Source organism: Protobothrops mucrosquamatus, unplaced genomic scaffold, assembly GCF_001527695.2.
Source record: "Protobothrops mucrosquamatus isolate PMUCROS unplaced genomic scaffold, P.Mucros_1.0 scaffold370, whole genome shotgun sequence".
NCBI classification, from domain to species: Eukaryota; Metazoa; Chordata; class Lepidosauria; order Squamata; family Viperidae; genus Protobothrops; species Protobothrops mucrosquamatus.
This window is the reverse complement of record NW_015386704.1, coordinates 180,421-205,794: the sequence shown is the minus strand read 5'-3', so window position 1 is coordinate 205,794 and position 25,374 is coordinate 180,421. Positions and strand designations below refer to the sequence as shown.

At 38.9% G+C, this 25,374-nt stretch overlaps 1 protein-coding gene across 1 annotated transcript; it reads right to left on the bottom strand.

The window, feature by feature from the left end:
* Positions 1 to 5,515: 5,515 nt before the first annotated feature.
* On the bottom strand, positions 5,516 to 24,261 carry LOC107287242 (hepatic lectin-like). The gene is made up of 5 exons (XM_029284093.1): positions 24,237 to 24,261; positions 17,334 to 17,441; positions 11,567 to 11,718; positions 7,264 to 7,376; positions 5,516 to 5,657 (listed from the first exon to the last, which is right to left on the bottom strand). The coding sequence occupies exons 1-5, from the start codon at positions 24,259 to 24,261 to the stop codon at positions 5,516 to 5,518; spliced, it is 540 nt and encodes a 179-aa protein (XP_029139926.1).
* Between the last annotated feature and the right edge of the window lie 1,113 nt (positions 24,262 to 25,374).

The following is a 25,374-nucleotide window of genomic DNA, read 5'->3' as shown; positions in this document are numbered from 1 at the left end:
AGTAGTGTTGACAAAACCAGAAAAACTAATGTTCTCTAGGCAGACCACAAAGACTAAATTCCCTAATATGTGTCCCAATGGCAATCCTTGGGGCATAGAATCAGCTAAAAGTTATGAAGATAGATTCCCAATCAGGATACTCCTTACATACCAGGAATCCTGGGAAATAATTACTATACCCATCATGCCTGGTGAGACCTTGGTTGGAGAAGTGAAGTCTCCTCAAAGTTGCTTTGTTCAGTTCTGGCAATTCCACATAGAACCAATATTCCAGGTTTTCAAATTCCTTGTGGCTTTTGAAAACCCAGTTGTGCCCTATGTGCAATAAGAATTCCCAAGTTCTTGTTGCACCATTTTGTTCTTCATTCAAAAATGTAAATAGGCTCTTCAGTCATCCCTGACAAATTATTAGGAATCTAATAAGAATTCCAGAGAAATGAGAGGAATTGGCTCAAAAGCTGGAAATTCCAACAGGAAGTATTATGAAACTTTATATTAATGTATTTTTTATTGAAAACTGACATTTAAGATTGCTCATATAAATCTCAGCAAATGGGATGTGTGTCACTTAGTGTGAGCATATGCCTTTGTATCAGTCTTGACTACTGACAGCTGTCCAGGATAATCCCTGTAGTTTTGACAAAATTTCAGAAGTGGTTTGTCACTGCTTGCTTCCTAAGGCTGAAGTAGAATGACAGACTCAAGATCACCCAATTGGCTTTGTCCCTAAGGTTAGACTAGAACTCGCAATCTCTAACCTGGTATCTTAACCACTACATCAAACTGACTCTCTTTGAATTTTACTCTTTAAAAAAAATTCACATACTAAGAGCAGGCTACTTTGAAATCAAGCTGGAAGCCAGACCTTTTGTAGTTTGTAGTGATATTTTCACAGCAAAGTTTTATGAAATGAAGAAGGCTATTCCACCTGATAGAAATAAAGGAAAGGTCTTCAAAATTTAATATTGAAAGAAAAATTAAAAATTGAATTGGCTGCAGTGAAAACTTACTGAGTGGAGAAACAAGCCTGCCAAAGAAACTACGATGGATGGGAACCAGGAAAGGATAGCATAAAGGGAGGATGTAAGATAAACACGTAGGCAAAACATTATCTGGGTCTCCAGAATTGGGAAAGGAAGAATACAAGTTATAAAAACAGCTATAAGAGGAAATGGCTAGCCAGGGAAACTTAATTGAATTGAAAAACAGGAAAGAATCTATTGTTCTAAAAAAGGCCATAAATTTAATAGATTATTAATTAGTTATTAATCATATTCAATTAAGAAAATGTTGGAAATATTAAATAGGCAGGAAGAGTGAAAAGAGGCAGAAAGCCTAGTCTCAGAAACCAGCTAGTACAAATACAGAAAACTGTTCCAAAAGAAATAACCATTTCTCTTCTCTTAGAAAAGTCAAGCTGGATAATAAAAGTACTAGAGAAGAGGGGGGTTTTTTCTCTCCTCTCCCTTCCTCCCCCTCCAGGGCAGACAGCCAAGAAACAGCAAAAGATACAATGTAGCAACAAGCACTAGCCTTGAATCAACAATAAAGAACTGACAGAATTGCCCTATACCTGTGATGGTGAACCTTTTAGAGACCGAGTGCCCAAACTGCAACCCGAAACCCACTTATGCATCGTCGAGTGCTGGGTGGGTGTGGCCCATTGGGTGAGTATGGCCCATTGGGTGGGCTTGGCTGCAGTAGTAACGGCAGACTGGGTGGGACTAAAAAGTTCAATCAATCAATTCCAACTTTGCAAGATCTTTTTTTTCCCCGCAAGAAGTTGAAATTGACTGATTGAACTTTTTTTTTTTTTTTGCACACGGTGGCGGAGGCCTAAAGCGAAAAGGTTTTATAAAACCCAGCTGAAGGCCTAGGACTGGGGCGACGGCGCATGTGCCCACAGAGAGGGCTCTGAGTGCCGCCTTTGACACCCGTGCCATAGGTTCACCACCACTGCCCTATACACATATAGAAACCAATGACAAGATTACCCAAAAAACACACCTGAACCAGTGGTGGGAATCAGCCAGTTCACACCACTTCGGCAGAACTGGTAGCTAATTTTTTGTTGCCCAGGCCCAGAATGGACTTCCAGAAGCGGCATTCACACATAGAACCGGTTGTTCACATATTTGAATCCTACCACTGACCAGAACCCATGACAGGAGTAACCTAAAACACACAAAAAACCCCATCAGCAAGCTATCTCATCCCCTTGGTGATCGGATTAAAACTTTCTGACAGGAAAAAGAGCAGGCTAGGAAATTAAGAAAAATAAACTTCTTAGAAATCTCACCAAGACTTCAACAGGAAGAAAGAGTATAAAAATGTACCATGTACTTAGATGGCTTTTGCTAGCTAGCCCAGAATCCAGTGCAGAATCACTATTTTGTCTGGCTTCTGAATTAAAATCCACTTTCTGGCAGCTTGCTTCGCTTGGTGTCTATTTTTGTGCGCACTGAAGGCTTGTTCCCAGCTGGAGAAACGAACCGGAGAGAATTTCTTCCCACAAATATCGGAGCTCAAAATAACTAATTCAATATGTCTAATATTTTATATTAGTAATGTACATGTGATGTATGTTTTAGTATGTAGCAGGAAATAGGTGGAAGGCAGTTGGAAAGAGTGTAATCTCATATTACCTCAGCCAATGGGGAACAAGGAGGGATGTGGCAGCAGGACAGGGCTGTATAAAGAAGGGAATATTTTGGGTTGAAATTTTGGAGAGAACCAAGCTTTGATAGCTTCTCTCCCCACTTATTGCAATAAATGAAACAAAAGGCCTTCACTGTGTCTTGGCTGGTTATGGGTCAGGTGAGTTTGCCTCTGGTCATGAAGGAAAGTGGCCAGGAGCATATAACAGACCTCTTTCTGAAGAAGGTACACAATTGCTTGCTTTTGACTTCTGATTCCGTCCATTGCAACATTGCTCTTTGTTTTCCTCTTAAGGATGCACAATAAGAGGAAATCAATATTGCTGAACTAGCAATTGTGACTTAGCTCTATTTTCTTCCTCACACTGCTTACAATGCAATAGCTTAAGCAGAAAAGGAAAAGTCAACATTTAACTACACATTACTTTAAAACAAAATCCATTTTAAGTTCCCCTGCTTCGGCATGACCTAGCTAGTTGCACTGTCATTGCAGAGTTCATTTTCTTTTTCTTTGGAATTGTTTCTGCCTTACAGTCTTTTTTCATTTTATATTTTAACCTGAGAGATCTCAAAATGGGCTGGTAGGCAGACAGAAGTTAAAATGGAATTTATATTTAAATGATGCTTTTCATATCCCTTCCTGAATCATTGTCTGGGGCTTGACTACGGCAGCGTGTAAAAATTGAGAGCATGGTTGGTCATTTTTTTTAATGCATTTTAAAAGTAAATTTGTTTGGTTTTCTACTTTTAATTTAGAAAATAAGCAAAATATCAATATCTAGAAATTTAAAAAGATACTTTTAAAAAACTGAAAGGCAACCACTATCTAGAATGAGATTCAGAAACATTGCCATGCAATATAAAAACCATAGTTGAAAATGTGTGGATTGTGAGGGTATTTTGTTTGTGAACATATAGATTATATACAGTAGTTATTGGTGTTCCCTAAGCTTGACTGTTTGTTTGCAGATGTTTTAATACCCATCTAGGTAATATCAATGTGGGATTTGCTCCCTTTTTATATACAGTAGCTTGCCTACCACTTTTGGAGGTGTATGCTTTTTCTTTGATAGTTCTTTAATTAGGGCATTGTTTTATGCAGTGCTTTTTTTCTAAAAAAAAAAAAAAAAGTGCCGGAACTCATACACATCATACAACCCACCTTGCCTACCCTACAAGGTTCCATCCAAAAAAGGTGCCAGAACTCCGTTCTGGGCGTTCTATGAGAAAAAAAGCCCTGGTTTTATGTTTCATTGTTTGTCTGGTATTAATTTCTGCTTATCTGCGTGTTGGTTGCTGGAGAGCATGTTTTTTGTTTCTTTCTTAGATTTTTTTTATCTCTTTTGAAAGGTGTGTAAATGTGGTTTATCTCTATGTGTCTGTTGAAAGCTGATTTTAGCTGAATGTCAAGCTTTCAGAAATTCCCTAACAGTTTTGGATTAAATAAGATGTTAATAGTTTTCCAGATGAAAAGGTGGTTGAGTCTGCCCATGTGCTGTAAGATTAAGGAGTTTTCATCATGTATTCTGACTATTAATTGGTGTTTATATATGTGCTCTGTCAGTTTTCTGCCTATTTGTCCTATATATATTTGTCCCAGATGTGAGGCAGGCCCACATTCTCCTGCCCTTCCATAAAGGGGGAAAAGCCTTAAATGGGGGGCACAGAAGACCATGCAACCATGGGGCTGGCCGGCCAAAGAGAACCCACACACACCTGTATAAACTATTGCTAAAAGCCCATCTAGCGATTTTTCACCTTTTGAAACTTTATATTGTTATATTTTATAATTTTTTTTTATGTTTTATAAATTTTATATATTGTTTATATGTTGATTACATTGTATACCACCCAGAGCCTCTCTCTGAGGGAGATGGGTGGTTAAGAAATAGGAAATATAACTAACTAACTAACCAACCAACCAACCAACCAACCAACTACTAACTACTAACTAACTAACTACTAACTAACTAACTAACTAAATAAATAAATACTATTACAGTTCTTCCAATGTATGTTGTAGATTACTCTTTTCTTCTTCTAGGTCTACTGGGTCTTTCGATTTGCTTAAGAAATTTTGAGAGCTTTGGTTGGTTCATATGCTACAGTGATACTGTGTGATTGTAACAGTCTGTTGGTTGTTTCTAAGAGGTTTCTGACATATGGCAGTGTTTTTCTACCATGGTTTATCTCTATGTTTATTGCTGGCTAATCACCCTTTCCCCCAGCCATGGTCTGATTTTATGATCAAGGCATACAGGCTGTGTCCTTATGCTCTTACTGAATGGCAAGAATTTTTTAGGAAGCATTTTATACAGAGACTATCAGGACACAAAGTCTTTTCAAAGAAAAAAAACAATTTTCCATGTTTTCTCCAAGTTTTACATTAAAAAAAGCAAACCAAATGAAGAGAAGGCCATTAGAATGCTAAGTAAAAGGGATGGCATTTTGCTAGATGACTCCACTGGTGGGATTTCTGGATCCATTTACATTATTTAAAATATGAAGATGAACTGTGGGATGTTTGAATGTACACATAAGGTCTCAAAATATATTAAAAGCCAGACTAAGAAATTCATGGATTTAGCTGCAGAATTACAAAATAACTAAATCCTGGCAATTGGCAGTAATAGTAAATAATCATTTGGGATTTACCATATTTTCCGGCGTATAAGACGACTTTCTAAACCCTGAAAATCTTCTCAAAAGCCGGGGGTCATCTTATACGCCCAGTCGTCTTATACGCCGGAAAATACGGTATAACAGTAATGTCTTTAAAAATGAGATATAAGACATCTCTGGTAAAATCTGAAGGATTTGGCAATTAGGCCCTCAGCTCTTCTGTGCTGTGAGGACTTTTAGAAGATCATTGGAATATATCTTTCACAGATATAGTAGCATGAGTATGTGCAGTAAACATCGTTCCATTCTCCATTGTCCCAGAGATGCGCGCAATCTTCATTTGAGTGATCGTTATTAGGTTCCCCATGCTTCCAGTACCTAAGATAAAAACACAATAGTATTTTAAACAATAGTCCACTAAAGTCTAAAGCCTAAAGTCTACAAAAGCTTGAACAGTAATGAATTTTTTTATTCTATAAGGTGCCAAAAAAAAATTTTCTTTGCCGTTTTGGAAATGATCAGATGACTCGTAACAAGCTGTTGGTTAAAAAGCAGCAAAACAGATGTGGGAATGGAGATGCAGACTAAGCTTTCGATGACAAAGTGTCCGGTTGCAGAGGCAGAATCATGTGGTTTTGTCCCTACGTTTGACCAGGATAGTAGTGTTACCTGTTGTTCCCCCGAAATTCCTCTCCATGTGGCTAATAGCACCTCTGCAGGAAATGTTCAGCCAGAAAACCACAGAGAAAGAACAGATAACTGCTCACATGGATCCTGTCTGGATTGGTGTACCAATTACTGTTTAGATTTTTTTAGTGGAATGTTCCAGCTATATCGTTGCCGTTGGCAACCATTCAGTTGTATCCGACTCTCGGCCACTCTATGGATCAGCACTCTCCATGCCCCTCTGCCTCGCACCGCCTCCTTCAGATCCGCCATGGTTATCCCACTGTCATCCTTTATAGCAGGGGTAGGCAACCTTGGCTCTTTTACGACTCATGGACTTCAACTCCCAGAATTCCTAAGGCAGCACAGCTGGCTCAGGAATTCTGGGAGTTGAAGTCCACGAGTCGTAAAAGAGTCAAGGTTGCCTACCCCTGCTTTATAGTGTCAGGTATAGCCAGCAGGTACTAGGTATAGTGTCAGGTATAGCCAGCAGGTACTAGGACGGCCCCTTCTCCTTTTTCCGCTGATCACTCTCAGCATGATTGTCTTTTTGTGTGAGTTGCTCTCATGACATAACCAGAGTATGACAGCCCATGTTTGGCTTCAAGTGATATTTTTGGTGAAGTTTGGTCTAGGACTTCTTTGTTATTTTTGCAGTTCATGGGATGCATAATAGTTGCCTCCAGCACCACAGATCAGAGATTTAATTCTATATTTAAAATAATGTACAATTTGATATTTTAGAAAAGAGGACTATAATCTGAAGCTCTAGAGCTGCATGCAAACCCTTTCCCAAAAGATTTTGTTATAGTCCCAGAAACCTCTAAAAATTATCACTAAATTGTAATTTGAAAGAAGGGGAGAGTTATTAAATGCATGGATTAATCATCTTGGCAAGAGCGTCTTTTAACAAAACGTAAATCAAATCAAATTAAAATTTAAAAAGGGCAGGGGCCTTTTTCCTGCCTTATCTGTTCTCCGTAATAAAATTTAGAACTGGAGAATAGCCAAGGTACAATTCTGAGTTCAGATTAATAACATTTGTTAGGATAAAGACTGAAGTGAGAACACTTTGCTTTCAAATACAGAATCTATATATAGGCCAAAATATTAGATTTTGGCTTTCTTCTTCTTGCATTTTGGTGTAACAAGCAGATCTTCTCAAGACATCTGCCTCTAAAATTTATTGGTTACTCTAATGGTTACTAGTCACATTCTATTTTAAAAGAAGCTTTTGAGAGATTATATTTGGGAAAACATTCTGTTTGACACTTAGGATCTGGAGACAGGCAAACAAAATTCAACGTTCAGTGCTTACTTGAAGCCGAGTCTATAATTAGTACTATCCACCCATTTCCATTCTCCTTCTATTTCTATATCTGTAAGTCCTATCCAATAACGCTCATTCTTGGCTCGTGTCTGAACGAAAATCTGCAAAAGAAAAAGATAAAGAAGTACAGAAAAAGGTGTGAATATTGAGGTAATGTGAAATCAGCTTCTTCGACCACTATTTTGTTATCGGGGTGCACAAACATGGATTTGTTTGTAATCAAAAGGGTGATAGGAGTAAATGAAACGTCTTCAAAATTTAAAATTGTAAGAGGAATTAATTGTAAGAGGAATTAGTTGTAAGAGGAATTAGCTGTAAGAGGAAGTAGCTGAAAGAGGAAATAGCTGGCTTAAAGGTAAAACAAAATGAATTGAAAAACAGAAAAGACAAAAATAGGAAATTTACCAAACTGAATAACAGGAAAACTAACCAAATTGAATATTGTTGTAAGAGTCCATAAAATAAACAGGAACTAGAGAACAAGGCAACAGATCATGCTCAATATGCTATTGAATATTATTTGGCACACCTTGCATACATTATCTGATCATTTAAATGCACATGCAATGTATGATTTAGTATATTTGGGGGAGTAGTAGGAAATATGTAGAAGGCAGTCATAGAAAATGTAATCTCATAGTACCTCAGCCAACGGGGAACGAGGAGGGCGGCCTGGGTAGGGAATGTATAAAGATGTTGATTTGAAATGATGAACTTTGGAGAGAACCAAGCCTTGATGGCTTCTCCCTGCTTATTGCAATAAATGAAACAAAAGGCCTTCAGTATGACTTGGCTGATTATTGGACAGACAAGCTTGCCACTGGTTGTGAAGGAAAGTAGCCAAGCACCTCCTACGAGTACAGATCAAGCAGTGATTGGTAGCAGCAAACATCTGTGCTAGAATTAACTAGAAACTTTGTTGACCTAGGACAGGCATGTCAAACTTGCCGGCAATGGGGTGGGTGCGGTTTCGGCGTGATGCATCTGGCCTGCGGGCCAGCAATTTGACGTGCCTGACCTAGGAGGAGAGCATTTGATAAGGTAAGATGAGATGAGATGAGATGAGATGAGATGAGATGAGATAAGATAAGATAAGATAAGATAAGATAAGATAAGATAAGATAAGATAAGATAAGATAAGATAAGATAAGATAACCTTTATTGTCATTTTTTTACTGTGGGCACAACGGCATACATCAAAAATGAAATTTAGTTGCCCGCTCTATATGTTGGCAAATAATCAGGAATTTGGTAGCATCTTTTCTGACTAACACATTTTATTTAAAAGCTTCAGTTCACTTCATGAGATGCATAGGTGAGCCTAGCTTAGACCAGCATGGGTAGAATACAGAGCTTTGGATAGATGATAGTTAGATTGTAATGGCCCATGTTGTGCTGGATCAGTTTCTTAAAATGGACTCATCTGGAAGCTCAAAAGCAATCAAAGGCAACTGCACATGTGAAGAGCTTTCGTGGTTTCTAAGGTCAATCTAAGTTACCCAGACCTAATCCACATATCAAAGGATAAGGTCTTTAAACACAGAGTTAATTAAATTAGATCTCCCAGTGGAACTGCATGTGCACAAGAATAAACATACCTATACACACACACACGCCCCTCAAGCATCACCCTAGAATCAGAATGTAGACACTTCCACAATCTCCCCTATTTAATCGGGTCACTGTGCCCCATTTCTCTGCAGCTGCCCCTAAGTACAAACTGTTTTGCTTTTAGGAATAAATATTTCTTCTTTCCTCCCAGCTGTCTGGATCTCATTTTTATTTATTCTTGCGCAGCCCCGGCTTGAGTTGGAACCCCAAATTATTATTCTGACAGTTCCTAAATGCAAAAGGGCCAGCATTTCTTTCACTTTCACAGCTAGTAAGGGGCTTTTAAGTACAGCAGAGGGATGGCATCTTTTCCCTTACCATAAATGCTCAGGTGTTTTTTTTTCTCTCCAAGAAATGCATGCTTTATATCGTAAAAACCTGGATGAAGGCCTGCTAGCAATGTATTTCATTTGTTGCATGAAGTGGGAATGATGTGAAGGGATTTTAAAACTCCACAAACTGCAATATCTTGTGACAGGTCATGTTTGAATAATATTTTTTTGTACTTTCTTATTGGTCAACTAAAGAAAAACCTACAACGTTCAGTCCCTGTTCTCTGTGTTTTGAAGCTGGAGGAGTGAAGGCCTAGCGCAGGGGTAGGCAACCTTGGCTCTTTTAGGACTCGTGGACTTCAACTCCCAGAATTCCTGAGCCAGCCTGGCTCAGGAATTCTGGGAGTTGAAGTCCACGAGTCCTAAAAGAGCCAAGGTTGCCTACCCCTGGCCTAACACATGTCCAGTTTAAGACATGTTAATGAGAGACTGGGGAGTGGTATGGTGTCAAGATGAGCTGTAGAAATGTTTGACTGAATTCATGTATGGTGTTAAGATGTGTTTTATTTGGTTTTGGCTTAGCCTGCTATATGAGTCTAGCCCCTGGTTTGAAAACTAGACCTTATTAGTAATTTTACTATGCAAATCCATACAATCCTGTCTGATATAATCAAATAAATAAGTTAAATAAATTATATTTTACATAATTTGTCACTCGAGTCATACGGCTGCTTAGAAATCTATTAGGCTGCATGTGAGCAACATGTGTTATGAGGGCCACATGCAACACAGAGTTCTTTAATATAGCTCAAGAGCCAAATCTCTCTCTCCCTCCTCCCCCTCCCCTCCAGTAAACCAAACTGATTGAGCCAGTGAGGAGAGCAGTGTTTCCTTGAGGAGGATGGCACCTAAGAATAATCATTTTTAAGTGCCACGTTCCTTGTACAGATAGTTCTGTCTGATTACAGTTTTGCAGAAAGGATGGTGGGCAAAAATTCCATCTCTTCCATGAAAATAACTCTCCCACTAGCCTGACTAAGTTATGGAATAAGCTTGGAGGATACTAAGGAAGGCATGCATGGACAATTAATCATCCAGTCCCAGATTTCAGCCTATTTACTCTGAACACATGTAAGTGAGAGCTTATGGGTGACTAAGGAAACGGTACTATTTTTCAAATTGTGTTATGTGTAATTTGAGAAAAAGATTTGGGATTTTAATTTAAGGTAGGAGAAAAGGGAGATGACAGTTCTGAACTAAAGGTGCTTTCCAAAAGGCAACTGATTTTTTCCCCCTTGAAAACGTGTTGCTTCTCATCCAAGAAGCTTCTTCAGTGATAGTATGATAGCATGATATAGCATGATGATAGCATGATAGCAGTGTTCCAATATCTAAGGGCTGCCACAAAGAAGACGGGGTTAATCTATTCTCCAAAACATCTGAAGGCAAAACAAGAAGCAATGCATGGAAATTTATCAAAGTGAGAAGAAACCTAGAACTAAGGGGAAATTTCCTGACAGTGAGAACAATTAATGAGTGCTCCAACAGTGGAAGTTTTTAAGAAGAGATTGGACAACCATTTGTCTGAAGTGGTAGAGTTTCCTGTTTGAGCAGGGAGGTGGGCTAGAAGACCTTCAAGGTTCCTTCTGACTCTGTTATTCTGTTAATCTGTTATTCAGTTCTTCAGCTTGTTGGATGAGAAGTGAAATGTCCTCAAGGAAAAAAGAAAAGAAAAGTCCAGTTGCCTTTTGGAAAGCATGTTTGGGATAACCATGACTTGGATGACTGAGAGGACAGCTCTGACCACATGCATGACTGATGCACATTACTGACAAATGTCATGTATCCCCTTGGAGCAAAAAGTTTGCCCATCCATGCAACCTTTAGCCTTTATAAAAATATGAATGCGATTTGGTGCCATGAGTTTTGTAAGCTTTTAAGTGCCCACTCATCCATCCGTAGATCCCTTGAGTCATATGTCTCACAAGGATATTCTGGCTGCCACTAATTTTGTCTTATTTATTCCATTTGTTTACCATAACATTTGCTTGCCATTTTTTCTGCTAGAAACTCAAGATGGTAGATACAATTATTTTGCTTTCTCTCTCTCTCTCTCTCTCTCTCTCTCTCTCTCTCTCTCTCCCCCCCCCCCTCATTTCATTTTATTCTTGCAGGAAGATAGATTAGGTTGAGAAAATACATTTGAATCAAAACAACTTCCTAAGATTCATGGCTGGGTGGGGATTTATGCTTGTGTCTCCCTAGTCTGAATCCACCTTGCATGTAGACATGGCAGAGAAGAGTCCCTCTGAACGTAGCAAGCTACTTGACCTTTCATATTCTCCATATCTCATACTTATGAGATCTGTCTGCTCTCCAAGGAAGCAACCACAGTCCCCTCTTTCTACCTGTTCGGCCATATCATCGATGACAACCAGATGTGCACGATTGTCCCTGCATTGATCGTTGGCCCATCTCCAGGTACCCTTCCTCAGAGAGAAGAAATAACATTTCCCATCAAAGTACTGCCACTGTGTGTGATTAGGGCCACAAGGGAACACTGGTTAAAAAAAAGAGAGTGTTAATTCAAACTGGAATCCTGATTTGTTTAACATACAATCTCCATGACTTTTGGTTAATTGCAATTTTCATCTCCATTTTTGAGTCAGAATTCCAGGTTTTCCTTTGGCAGATCCAACCTACCAAGCACGTAATACCAGAACCAATCTGAAACTTTTGGGGCAGAAAGATAGAATATGTATAAATTGAAGTGGGGGAAATTAAGGAAGTATAACCTATGCACTTTTGGATTCACGCTTGGGATCTTGTCAAGCAATGAAAGATCTGGAGACATCTGACTTGCTAAGTTTTTTATTTGGCTGCTAGATTCTGAAAGTCATCGCAAAATAAATTCCTAACATGCCACAAGCTGAAATCTCAAATTGCCAACTAAGCAGAAACAAGCCAAGTTTATTTAATCCACTAGGTGGCTGCCTGGCACTGCATTGAAAGGAAGCATTGATTAATTTCATAAAATGAGAGAAAATCTCTTTGAAAGTAAGCCACAGACATCTCATGTCATCTTCTGGAATGATTCTTTAATTTTTAATTACTATCAACAATGGTTCAATCTTATAGGTATGGAATAGATGTGAAAGATGATAAGTGGTTAATGACTCCCAGGGTCCCTGTGGCTGATGGCCAAAACCATTTTTATTAAATAAACATTTTAAGCATATTTAATCTGATTAATTTATTTCCTAAGGAGGAAAAAAAACACACAGAATCATACCTCTGTCTCAAATCTTGGACTGTGTGTCACTTTCCTATGAAAAATCCTTCTCTATGGAAAATTTAACTCTCTCCCTGATGTTTTGACAAATAGCATCCTGATGGAGAGAGTTTAACTTTGTGGGCCAGGACTTTGGCAGAAAACAGCACAAGGTTTAGATCGAGACCCAAGGTGCCTTTTCATAGTAATCAAGGTGTGCAATTTGGCTCACGAGAACTAAAGTCAACATTATTGTTCATTCTCCATTTGCTGATTTGCATTGGGTGGACTGTGAATTAGTGGCTTTTTTAAAAAAACAACAATAACAACAACAGACTCATGGAAAACAAACCTATTAAAGTTTACTGTCTTGAAAACTCTGAAAACTTTATCATCACTGTCCCAATTGAAGTCCTTGGCTAATGGGGAAGAATATGTATTATCTTTTTTTTAAAGTTACAGTTCTAACTCCATTTTTTTCCTGTTAGGTAGGGATTAAAAAGTGCCCAGTGCAGATGAAGCAACTACGATGACAAAGGTTCAGTGAAGGTTTTGCCTAAACCTTCAGAGAACCAGTCTGCTCTCCAACTTTGCAGCATTTCTTATAAAGGAGAAAAGTGTAAAGGACAGAAGACCCCTTCCACCTAGTTCTAGGAGTTAGCCATGGCCCTTCCAGTATCCACCAGTATATTCTCTTTTTCCTTCTGTGAAATAGAGCTACTAAGCAACAGAGGTAATAAATACAGAAAACAATAAAAAAGGAATCTTACAGCTGTGATTATTTAGAGAGCTGAAAATTTAGTGAAACAATGCTGTTGTTTTATAGCTGGGAACTCTAGGAAGATAACAAGAAAGGGTTACCATCAAGACTTACATGCGTCATCAAGGGCATTTTTTGGTTGTATAAAGTGCCTAAAGTTACTTAGTTTGTCCATTTCTGATGAAAGAGTTGTGACTGAAAAAATACAACAAAGGGAGGGAAGGTCAGCATTTAGAATCAGTAACTTTTCATATTCTAAAACTGATAATAAAGCGTTAACTTCTGCCAGCTGGGTTGACTCATCTAGCTTATAATGGTTTAGGAGTGTGCAAGTTCCTAGCTATTGGGATTTGTAAACTACAATAGCAATAGCAATAGCACTTAGACTTATTTACACCCCCTCCATAGTGCTTTACAGTACTCTCTGGGCTGTTTACAATGTCAGCATTTGCCCTTAACATAATGGTCCTCATTTTACCAATCTCGGAAGGACTGAAGGCTGAGTCAAGCTTGGGCCCCATCAGGATCAAACTCCTGGCTGTGGGCAGAGTTAGCCTGCAATACTGCACTCTAACCACTGTGCCACCAGGGCTCCTGTATATGTCTTAGAATGCTGAATGGACCCAGTCCACACTTTCAAGTATGCAGGACTTATGAGCCCTCACATTTCCTACAGTTTGCAATTGTTAACTTTGTAGGAATTCAAGATGCTGGGCAACAAGACCACAGTGCAGAATTCTGCATAGATGCACAGGCTATTTATTAGAAGCATTCCAAGATGAGGAGCAGCCTGGACATAGCAGATTGACAGCTCATTCCAACCAATGCAATGGATCTCCTGTCAATAGCAGAGCCCATTTGGTGGAGCTAGGTGGAACTGGCAGATAACCAGCAGTCAGGTCTGAAGGGGCCTTTGATGGAATCAATGGCATAACCATTCTGGCTGGAGGAGTGAAAGGTGATTCCATCAACAAGTAATTGATCCTAGAAATTGTGACATCAAAGAAGTACACATAAGCCGACTGTGCCCAGACTCTTAGACATCAGAGGAAAATTACATTAACCCCAGAGATGGGCAACAAGAGAATTTTACTCCAGGGCATGTGACTGCCCAGGCTCAAAAACAAGATTTCATCTCAGGTTCTAGCAACTTGCAGAGCCCCCTGAACAACAACTGCCACCCCTTCCTCTCCCCTACCTGGAGAACATGGCTGATGCCAGTCTTAATTTCCAGGTAGGCATTTTTGTGAGACAGGCACTTGCTTCTACTTCCCCCCTTCAGTTTTTAGTGTTACAAACCACCATCAAGGCCTGGATGAGGAAAGTTATATTGCAGAAAATTAAAAGCAACAGCTGGATCTTATAGGCCTGGTGAACTGTCTCTGAAGTGAGGATCAGGCTATTTGGGGGACTGCCTTTCCCCAATTACATCAGCCTGCCCGTTAGATCTGGCAGAGACAGCATGCTGCAAATACCATCAACTAGAGATCTACATTTGGTGGGTCCCAGGAAACATGCTTTCTCTGCTATGGCATCCACCTTATGGAACATTCTTCCCTCTGAAATTAGATTGGGTTCATCCATTTTGATATTCCAGAAGTCCTGCAAGACCTGGATATGTAATCAGAGCTGGGGTTCCCAGAGAACGGGAGATATGCTCAGATGACTCCATTGTTAATGCCCATGCTTATTCTCTCTTTGCCTACCCCTGGCCTAGAGCTTCAATATTTGTTTTTATAATATTTATTTTTTAAGTTGGTTTTTTTATACTTTTTATCTTTCTTGTTTTTAATGCTTGTTTTTCTATTGCTGAACACCTGGAGTCGCATTTGTGAACTGGCAGCTATACAAATTTTATTGATAAATAATAAATAATTCTGAGAGAACGAAGCATCAACTATTGGAGACAGAAGAGATCTTTACATTGCAGGTCCTAATTCTGAGTTTGGTATCTAAAGAAACCTTTATCAGTAATGCTTAGAGCTAGGAAATACTATTAAAATAAGGGGTGTTACAGTCATAAATTCATTAAATAAGCAGACTTCTGCAAAGTGACAGAAAAGTCGTTTCAAAGAAAACATGGGTATTTGGGAGCATGTCTACTTATGAATTCCTCTCTCAGAAAAATATACATTGATAAAGAGGTTTGACACAAGGCTATTCTCTGTTTGGGGAAAGAAGATGGTGTTATCTCAGGTGTGTGTAAATAGACGAATAATTCAGTAAATATAAACTTAGGAAAAGGGAAACTCATGTTGAAGTTATCTGAAATAGGCAGTTCTGATTCATCTTAGTTGGGATGTTAAGCAATTTTTACAAGCCTTAATATAGAAATATTCTTGGTACGTGATTGTGTGAAAGCTGTGCTGTGCTAAATTAACTGTGTAATCGTTTGCTACCATTTTTATCTATTTTAATCTGTAATAGAATTTTTGCTTCAGTAAAAAGAAGAAAAATGGTTTTTGCCTAAGAAAAAAATGACTTAAAGATAAATACTGCATTTAAGTTCTCAAGAGACTAGTCAAAGAGTACATACAGTACATACCACCCAGTTAGGTTGCTAGTTCAGTGCTATCAGTACTAAAAGTTGGGAGTTCTCCAGCATTTCATTTTTAAATAATGATTTTATTAAAGTCTACAATACAAGAAAAAAGACTAATTCAAACTAAAAAAAATCATTTAAAAAATATAAAAAATAAAGAAAAAAAGAGAAGAGATAGAAAAAATTACACACACACATATACATGTATGTATGTGTGTGTATAAACCCTACTCCCAAAATAAGCCCCAGTTAAGATTGTCAGCCAGACAAACACATTTAGTACCATATTTCCCGCAAAATAAGACCTAAGCAGAAAATAAGCCTTAATGTGTCTTTTGGACCAAAAATTAATATAAGATTTGGTCTTATTTTTGGGGAAATACAGGTATATAAATATAAAGATTACTCCCCCTCCCTCCAGACAGATATAAACAACTTCAGTAAATGTAACACCTTCACTAATATTTTAGTAAAAACAATCTTCTTTCCATATCTCATCAATAATTATAAAATCAAATTAAAATAATTTATAATTTTATAAAAAAATTAAATTATAAAATCATTCAGTCCTAATTTGCAAAAGTCTGTTAAGAGCTACCAGAAATAGTAACAAAATTTCAGATTTTGATCCCCCCCCCTCAGACTTCACATGGAGATGCTAAGGATCTGGGAACTGATCCATGTGAACCATATTCTCCATTATTGAGTTACAGCTACGGCAGCTCTGATATTTTTAGTTGCTCCAGGGCATGGGTGTCCAACCTTTTGGCTTGCCTGGGCCACACTGAATAAAAAGGAATTGTCTTGGGCATCATATAAAATATATATTATTTTAATGGCATATATATATAATAACATAATATCAAATCGTAATGTTAAAAGTTTATGGTCTTGTGGGGCCACATTTTCAGTTCTCCAGGGTTGCATGTGGCCTGTGGCCCACAGGTTGGACATGCCTGCTCTAGTGTTTTCAATCTGCTCACAAATTAATTGCAATTTACCCAGTCATGATGTTAACAGGAAGGAAATAGAGGCAGAATATAATCCCTGGTTAAATAGCTAGAAAAAGTTCCTCCTCAAAACTCTGTCATTTGGCTAGTCAGTGTATATCACCCTTCTCCAATTTGCTTGTTTTCCAGGTGAGCCAGTTCTTATTTCAGTCTCAACCTGTTGGTTGTCCAGAAACTAGACAGCCTCACATGGGTGGATCCTCCCTTAGAAAACTCTTTTTGTGCAGGCTGCATGAGGTTTGTCAGGACTTAGGAATCTCATCCACTTTCTCAAAGGAACTGTCTCACTTCAGGATCCTAAGGGTTATCATCTCAGAAAGCCTAAAAATGGAACATGATTCAGTGTAAATTGGATTCCTTGGATTCTCAACTCTTTTGGCTTTCTGCCACATCAGCTCAAAAATGATGATATGCAGAAGGAGCAGCAAATGCTGGCTGTAGTGTACAAAGCTTTATGGGGTCTTTGACTTGGCACTGCTTCTGTAAAGTTTAAGATTACTCTGTAACTAATAAGAGCATATACCTCTCCACCCTGCTGAAAGAATCCAAGCCAAGGATTACTCAATAAAGAACAAAATTATGAAATACGTACCTTTGGAAAGAACTGCAATGTAGAAAATAACTGTTAGGAGGAAAGAGACTGCCAGCAGAACATAGATATGGAAGTCAGATCTCTGCGTGTAGAAAAGGCAATTCCTTTCTTTAAAAAAAAGAGAGACAGAGAGAGAGAGAGAAGGATGAAAGAAATAGCAGGACATTTGTTGCATTGCTGTTAGGAACCCAGAAAGAAAGTTATCTTTTAATCAGTGAAATCCTGTATGGATTTTTATTCTTGTTGAATGCCCATAGTATGAGCTGAGCCAACATTGCAAAGCTTGATCATCTGTTGGCTGAGCTTGCAGGACATCATGAAGTACTTACTGTTCATTTTCTCGAAATACTGGCTGCGGTTACATTTTATTCCCCTGATCTTTATTGATTGGTGAGATGAGGACTGCCATTATTTGTAAATGATATTATAGGGTGCTCAAAGAATTGTGAGGAGAGCCAGTATGGTCTGGTGGTTAAGGCACCAGCCCAGAAATGGGGAGACTGTGAGTTCTAGTCCCACCTTAAGCACAAAGCTAACTGAGTGACTTTGGGCCAAGGTCAGTCAAGGGCAAACTACAGGTAGTCCTTGACTTGTGATCACAATTGAGCCCAAAATTTCTGTTGCTAAGCAAGACAATTGTTAATGTTGCCCCATTTTACGATCTTTCTTGCCATGGTTGTTAAGTGAATCATTGGACTTGTTAAGTTAGTAACACAGTTATTAAGTGAACCTGTCCTCCCCATTGATTTTGCTTATCAGAAGGTTACAAAAGATATCCACATGACCTCGGGGACACCACAAACATTATAAATATGAGTCAGTTGCCAAGCATCTGAATTTTGATCACATGATTGTGAGGACGCGGCAATGGTCGTATGTGTAAAAAAAATGTCACTTTTTTCAATGCTGTTGTAACTTCTAATGGTCACTAAATGAACTCTTGTAACTCTTGGAAATAATCTTGCATTTCCAAAAAATATGTCCAAGAAAACTTCAGAGTCTTGTCCAGACTGTTGCCAGGAGTCAACACTAACACAAGGGCTCAAAAATTAAAAAAGAAAAAAAAGTGACCTTGAGAACAACTGTATATTGCAATGAGCAAAACATTTTCCCAGAGCTGTTTCTACTTTGTTTAATATAATATTTTATTAGTTTTCTAATTTTACAGTTAAACATTTAAAAAGCAACGTGGTAACTGGGTAATCAATAATTCAATAACATACATAAATCTTTAGCACAAATCTCAAGTTACAACATCAGATATTTCCTCTCTTTTTCCCTTAATATCTACTATCTCATATTAGGCTAATATAGTTATTATTATTATCAACTAAGTAAAACCATGTTTGTTACATTTATCAATAATTTTAGCTTATACATATCTTAATTGTGTTTGCATTCAAACCTTATATACAATCAATATCCTGTTATTGCTTTTTCCCATCAATATTCAAATTAACATTTGACATTTATAATTTCCAAGCTTTAGGTGATGAAAGTTTCCCTTATCTCAACTTTTACCTTTTTCCCTTTTCATAACAAAATCTAATATTCTAAATACACATCTTATCTATTTGCATGTAATCTTATTCTATTTTCTAAAAGTTATCTATTTTCCATCATATTAAACCAAAAGTCTATTAGTCTTATTACACATCTTGCCTATTCAATTATAATGTTACTTTATTTTCTAAAAATTATCTATTTTCCACCATATTCAACCCTCTAACCAGTAATATGAAATCCCCTCTAATAAATCAAAACCCTAGTTTCTTTCAGCCTTACTCTGGCTTTCTTCCTTTGCCAACTAACCTTCCATTTTTGAAGGTTTTGAATCTTCAAACAGTTCTCCCTCTATTATTATATATATTATTTGAAATAAGAAAGACCATTTGGCTACAGTTTTTTTTTTTTTTGGAAGAACTAGCCATTTGTATTCATTAGATCACCTCCCTATTAATCCAATTTCCCACAGTTGTCCTGATAGGTTTACCTTCCATTCAATCTGTTCTTCTTCCTTTTTCTCAAATTTCTTCTGATTTATGTAAAAAGACTTTTCCATTTTCAATGTTGTCACTCCCTTTTCTGATTTTTCCATTGGCTGGATCTGTTGGTCAATTGGGTCCTCAGTATTTAGTTTTCCACTTTTCCTGTTATTTTCTGCATTGTTAGTTCTTTGGTTGTAGTCAAGATCTGGGTTTACATATCTAAGCTGGTATCTTGTTCCTTTATGTTGCATCTTATTGTGTCACAAGCTGAAAGAATGGTTTCGTATATTGATTTCAACATAGAAAGGATTTTTTCCTGATCTTCATCCATATTCTCTTGATAATGTGTTAAGTTGAAGACTTTAAAATCAAATGTTAAAAATAGTTTTTTGTTTTTTATAAGTAGTACGAGACATCTATTTCATGTGTTATAAGTAGTCTTTATAGTGGAAATTGTTTGCCAAGTAAGAATTTATAGTCCAAAGTATTCCATCATCTCGTGTAATAACAGATGTTTCTCATGTAAAGAAATAGGAAAGCAATTCCCCACATATAACTCTGAAAATCAGTAAAGGTTTATCTTCATAGTTCAAACAGGCCAGATATGCCACCCTGAAGTTCCTTCTTTACAGCTGAGTTTTTCACAGGTGGTATCTGTCAAGGTCAAAAGAGTTTTTTCTAGAGTCTGGGCTTCAAGCCAAGTCTCTTTTAGGAAATAACAAGTTGTAATACCATACTTCACCACAAGATGTCACCAATGCCATTTAACACTTTTTGAGTTCAAAGTTTTTATAATAGTTTTTCAAGGTTTATTTCTTTTCTTTTTAGATAAAAACAAACGTCTCCAGTAAAAATAGGAAAACTTTTAGTCCCCAAATTTCAAAAGCATATGTATCCAATTAGATTAAAATTGTTCTTATAGTTGCTCTGTTTCCCCTGAATAGTCAGTCGCTGCTGTTCTTAGAGGGTGGGGTAGAAATTCCCTTCCCTCTCTCCTCACAGGGGGAAAAATACTCTGGGCAGCTTTTACAGGAAAAGGTATTTAAAGTCTTAGAAGATCAGATCTCACCCAGTTTCATCTGTGTTGCTTTAAAGGTGCTTGATAGTCATTTTGAGTTCGGCTGTCAGCAGCTTAGTGATGAGCCATATTGCTATGGCCGGTCTTTCCCCCGCCAGTTTGAAGGGCTGCCCTGGATCAAGTGGAAGGGCTGCCACCCTCCTGCGATCAAGCGGGGGTCCCCTCCTTGCTCATCGCCCCTACAGGGTGACTTTCGACCCTTCCCAGGGTCCCCCAGCGGGTCGAATTCCGCAGCACTGCGATGGCAAACCGGAAGTCCCAGAGCTGTTTCTATTTGAGCACTATAGGAAATAACTAGATGAACCAGAGAACAGTTGGTATGCTATAAAATAAGTTACCATATTAAGAAAAAGAAACCTCCTTGTGTGTCTCTATTTGTATGAGTTTGTGAAGCAACAAGTAGCAAAGGGATTGCTTGTTCTGTTCCCGAGTGGTAGCTTTCTCTCAAATGAAGTTTGAAAAATTGTAAAAGTTTTGTTTTGTTGCCTTTATTTGCAGCTCCTCAGAGAATATAACAGACAAGTAATATAAACTTAATAAGCTAAATAAAAACAAAATAGTTACAAAGAAAAACATCACTGCACTAAGAGCTGTATCTTAGTTTAACTATGCAGTAAATATATTCCCACATCTCAAAGGGTAAACATACTAATCTGTCATGCATGTGTTCTAATTTAACCAATTTTTGTTAGGGGCACAGTTCAGCACTAAAAGTTACTATGGGGCTCTTAACCTAACCATTTGGTTTATAGGCTAAGTCACCAGGCTAGAAGCCTGGAAATTGTAAATCCTGAACCCATGTTAGGTACAAAGCCAGCTGGGTGACCTTAGGCCAATCACTGTCTCTCAGCCATAGGAAGATGGCAAGGGAAAGCCACTTTTGAAAATTTTCTTCCAAAATTTCAGGGAGTAGTGTAGTCTAGGTGGTCAAAGAGGACTTGAAGGCACATGCACACACGCAAAAATATGTGTGCAGGAGAGATTCTTGGATTTGGAAACTCTACTATTCTAGCTGAAAATCCACATATGCACATGATGGAAATGAGGAAAGCCCATTAACCCACTCAATATATCAACAGAACAACCCACCAATGAAAGTATGTCTTCAGAGCAACCAAATCAGGGTAGCAATTGGCTTAGAACTCCTTAAGATGTCTGCTCTCTAACTGCATTACAACTCAACATGCATAATTAGAAACATTTTAAATCGGTTTTATTTTCTGAATCTTTAATTTTGGCCCTTTATACATTACGAAAGAAAATGAAAGAAGAGCTGCAATAGAGGATTGTCCTCCAGCCTCTTTTCAAATAGAGGTCTGCCTCCGGAAAATATGATAAACACTACTTACGTACACCAACTCTATGATTACAAATTTAAAAATGTAAATTTTAAATCTCAATTTCAAATGAAATCTGACTCTTTAGCTGTTGATTACTGATTGCCAAGAAGGAAAAAAAAATATTTACTTTTATTAGTGCGAAGATCATCTTGAAATATTTCATCCTCCATTTGGTTTTGTAAAATAAGGACACTGCAGTTCACCTTGTCAATTCTACTGAGAGATCAAGCTGCAACTGCTAGCAGCAGAACAGTTTACATCCCAGCTCTGGTGCCCTCTGACCACAACTTTTTTCTTTCTTTGTTTTTTAATATGGTCACCTCCTACAACCACATTGATTGAGCATTACAGTATTAAAAAAAAAAAAAATCTGCTCTTGGGCAATTTGCTAATGATTTGTTTTTCCTGTTCAAAGGCCAGAAATCGATAGTTTTACCTCCTTGTATGAATCAGTTGCTTTCTAAGTGAGTAGACTTAAAAACTGTCATGTTTTATTTTTTCCCCATGATATTATAATTAGAGGAAAAAAAAGACTTTCATGTTATCTCAGTTATGGAAACCAGTAGCTTAAGTAATGATTGAGGCAGATGGGGTCTTTTCAAGTTGTTTGGCATGTATAGCCCAAACTCTAAAAGACTTGGGTATCTGATATTTGAAGAATCATCTCTTTACCCATGTTGGACTAAGCCAGCAGTTCTCAACCTATGGGTCGCGACCCCATTTGGGGTCGATCGACCATTTCACGGGGGTCACCAAGCAAGGCTGTCCGCCATTTTTTTGTCCGCCATTTTTTCCCCTTTTCTGGCGGGTGCCTTACCTCCCTTGGGCTGGGCCAGCTGGTGGTCGGCCTGCTCCGTCTCTGCCGCTTGCCAGCTACGCCTCGGCTGGCGCAGGGGGCGGAACCACGCATGCGCGGCGCTCCTGGGCAGGGAAAGTCCTCGACTTACGACCGGTTGGGTAGTCCTCGACTTACGACCGGTTTAGTCCTCGACTTACGACCGGTTTAGTCCTCGACTTACAACCGGTTTAGTCCTCGACTTACGACCGGTTGGGGGTTGCGACATTAAAAAGGTTGAGAACCACTGGACTAAGCAAAGCCCAAGCACAAAAAAGATGACAGATGAATCACAAATAATAAAAGATACGCTAAATTCATATCCTAAATAATGGTGCCAAGTTGGATGTCAGCACCCAAATGTCCTCCAGAAAATCTGCATCTTCAGCTTTTTTTTTTTTTTTAATGGGTAGTATTGGAGCCAACTGAACCTCCTGGGGGAGGCTATTCCAGAGGACTATCCCCATTACAGAGAAAAATTGCCTTCAGGCTTTGCTCCCCTCCTCATCTCCCCAAAATGGAAGAGACCAATTGCTTCTCCCAGCATGATTGAAGATGTTGGGCAGGCTCAGGTAGAGAAATGGGGTTTTGCGTATTCATTTGATGTTGCCTTAAGCTTCCCTAAATTCTACTGGCATTAAAGTTGTGTTTTCCCTCTTGTTTCATTCTCTTCCAAGGCTAAATTAAATTTGTTAAGCAAGGTTGAAATGGCAGAAATCCTATGACAGTTCAGTGATGACATAGAAGATTTTAGTAGGCTCACATGATGGGAGTGTCTGGGTGATACTGCTTTGCAACCAACACCTGGAAAAGTTGGCAGTGGTTGATCTAGAGCAGTGGTTCTCAACCTGTGGGTTGGGACCCCATTTGGGGTCGATCGACCATTTCATGGGGGTCGCCAAGCAAGGCTGTCCGCCATTTTTTTTGTCCGCCATTTTTTTCCCCTTTTCCGGCGGGTGCCTTACCTCCCTTGGGCTGGGCCAGCTGGTGGTCGGCCTGCTCCGTCTCTGCCGCTTGCCAGCTACGCCTCGGCCGGCGCAGGGGGCAGAACCATGCATGCGTGGCGCTCCCGGACAGGGAAAGTCCTCGACTTACGACCGGTTGGGTAGTCCTCAACTTACGACCGGTTTAGTCCTCGACTTACGACTGGTTTAGTCCTCGACTTACGACCGGTTTAGTCCTCGACTTACGACCGGTTTAGTCCTCGACTTACAACCGGTTGGGGTCGCGGCATTAAAAAGGTTGAGAACCACTGATCTAGAGACTCATAGCTTGCTTCTCACTCTTGCATCCTAAATGGCCCCTTCAGTCTGAATGCTTGCTCCCTCCTTCTTCCTGGCTGACTTCCATTGTAGAACCTATTATGATTTGGGCTCAATGATATTGAAGGCAAGGCTAGATTATCTCATTGGGTTGTCAATTCTTGAGCGTTAAGAAGTTGGCATATGAATTAGAAATGAGATGATCCAGAATAACTTCCTTTGGAATGAAATCTCTTATCATTGATGAGTGCACTTCTTTTTAGAGCTTCTTCTTTAATGCCATATTTTTTCTGCGGGACAAATAATCCATTGAGCAATGAAACCACCTCATCTTAGCACTTTTACTGTGCACTGCTTATTTAGTACCACAGACAAGTATATACTCAATACTCTGCCATACCTGCATCCTTAGAAGAAGCTGCCATGTTCGGCTGATACTTCTTAATCCATCACTAGAATGTCCCACAATAGCTCCCAAGTCTGATGGGGCCAGAGAATGATACGCCTACATGAATATCAGGCTAGTGATGTCTATTTAACTCTTTAAATAATACTCTATGATTATGAAACAAACTCCTTATTTTCACTGAACCTCCTTTTTATATACTAGGTCACTAAGTCACAAAGAAAAGGGAGCACAAGGATATCTATGGGGGGAGGGGTGGTGAGGTGGTTAAAAAAAAGTCAAGATGGGAACCACAACTGTGTGATCAAAACTCTTCCCCATTTTAACATACATGCAATAAATGTGAAAAAGGATTCAGTTCTTTGTTGACCCCCTGCCCCCTGCAAAAGATGCTCCTGAAAGAACATCCAATATCTGCTATACAATAGAGGTAATACCTTAAAACCGATACTTTCAGGCTCAGATCTATGTTTGCCTTTATTTATACTTTTCATACCATCTTGCTGTAAAGGACCTGACATGGTATACAATATAACCTAAACACATTTTGAAAAAAAAAATCAATCATCTAAAAAGTAAAATGATTAAAAAGTAACTCCCGAGGCTAGATTATGATAGGTTTTTATCTATCTTTTAAAAAAGTTCCTTGGAAGCCCATTGTAACTCTGAAAAGAATGCTCCATATGTAGGACAGGAAGGTGTTACTGCAACCACTGATCACTTTTCAAGAAAATATATTTTAAAGGCTGCCTAGTAACAACAGGGAATGAAAATACTCCTCCCCATTGATTGCTCTGTTTCTCCTAAAAATTGGTAAGATGCTTATATCTTACTCCCGTGGTGGCGAACCTATGGCACGTGTGCCAGAGGAGGCACTCAGAGCCCTCTCTGTGGGTACACACACTATCGTCCCAGTGCCACCTCCCCCACGGCCCCATCCTCACCAGCAGCCCCCACTGCAGGAGAGTCAGCCCCGGGTGCAGCCCGTGCAGAGCAGCACAGGACATGGTAGCCAGGCAGCAGGGACAAGACTCCGCCCTCGTGCTGTCATGCACAGATGATGCTGTGGGGTGTGGGCGGAGGGCGTGGCCAGGATGGCGCTGCTGGGCCGCCTGGGCGATCTGCTGCGGCG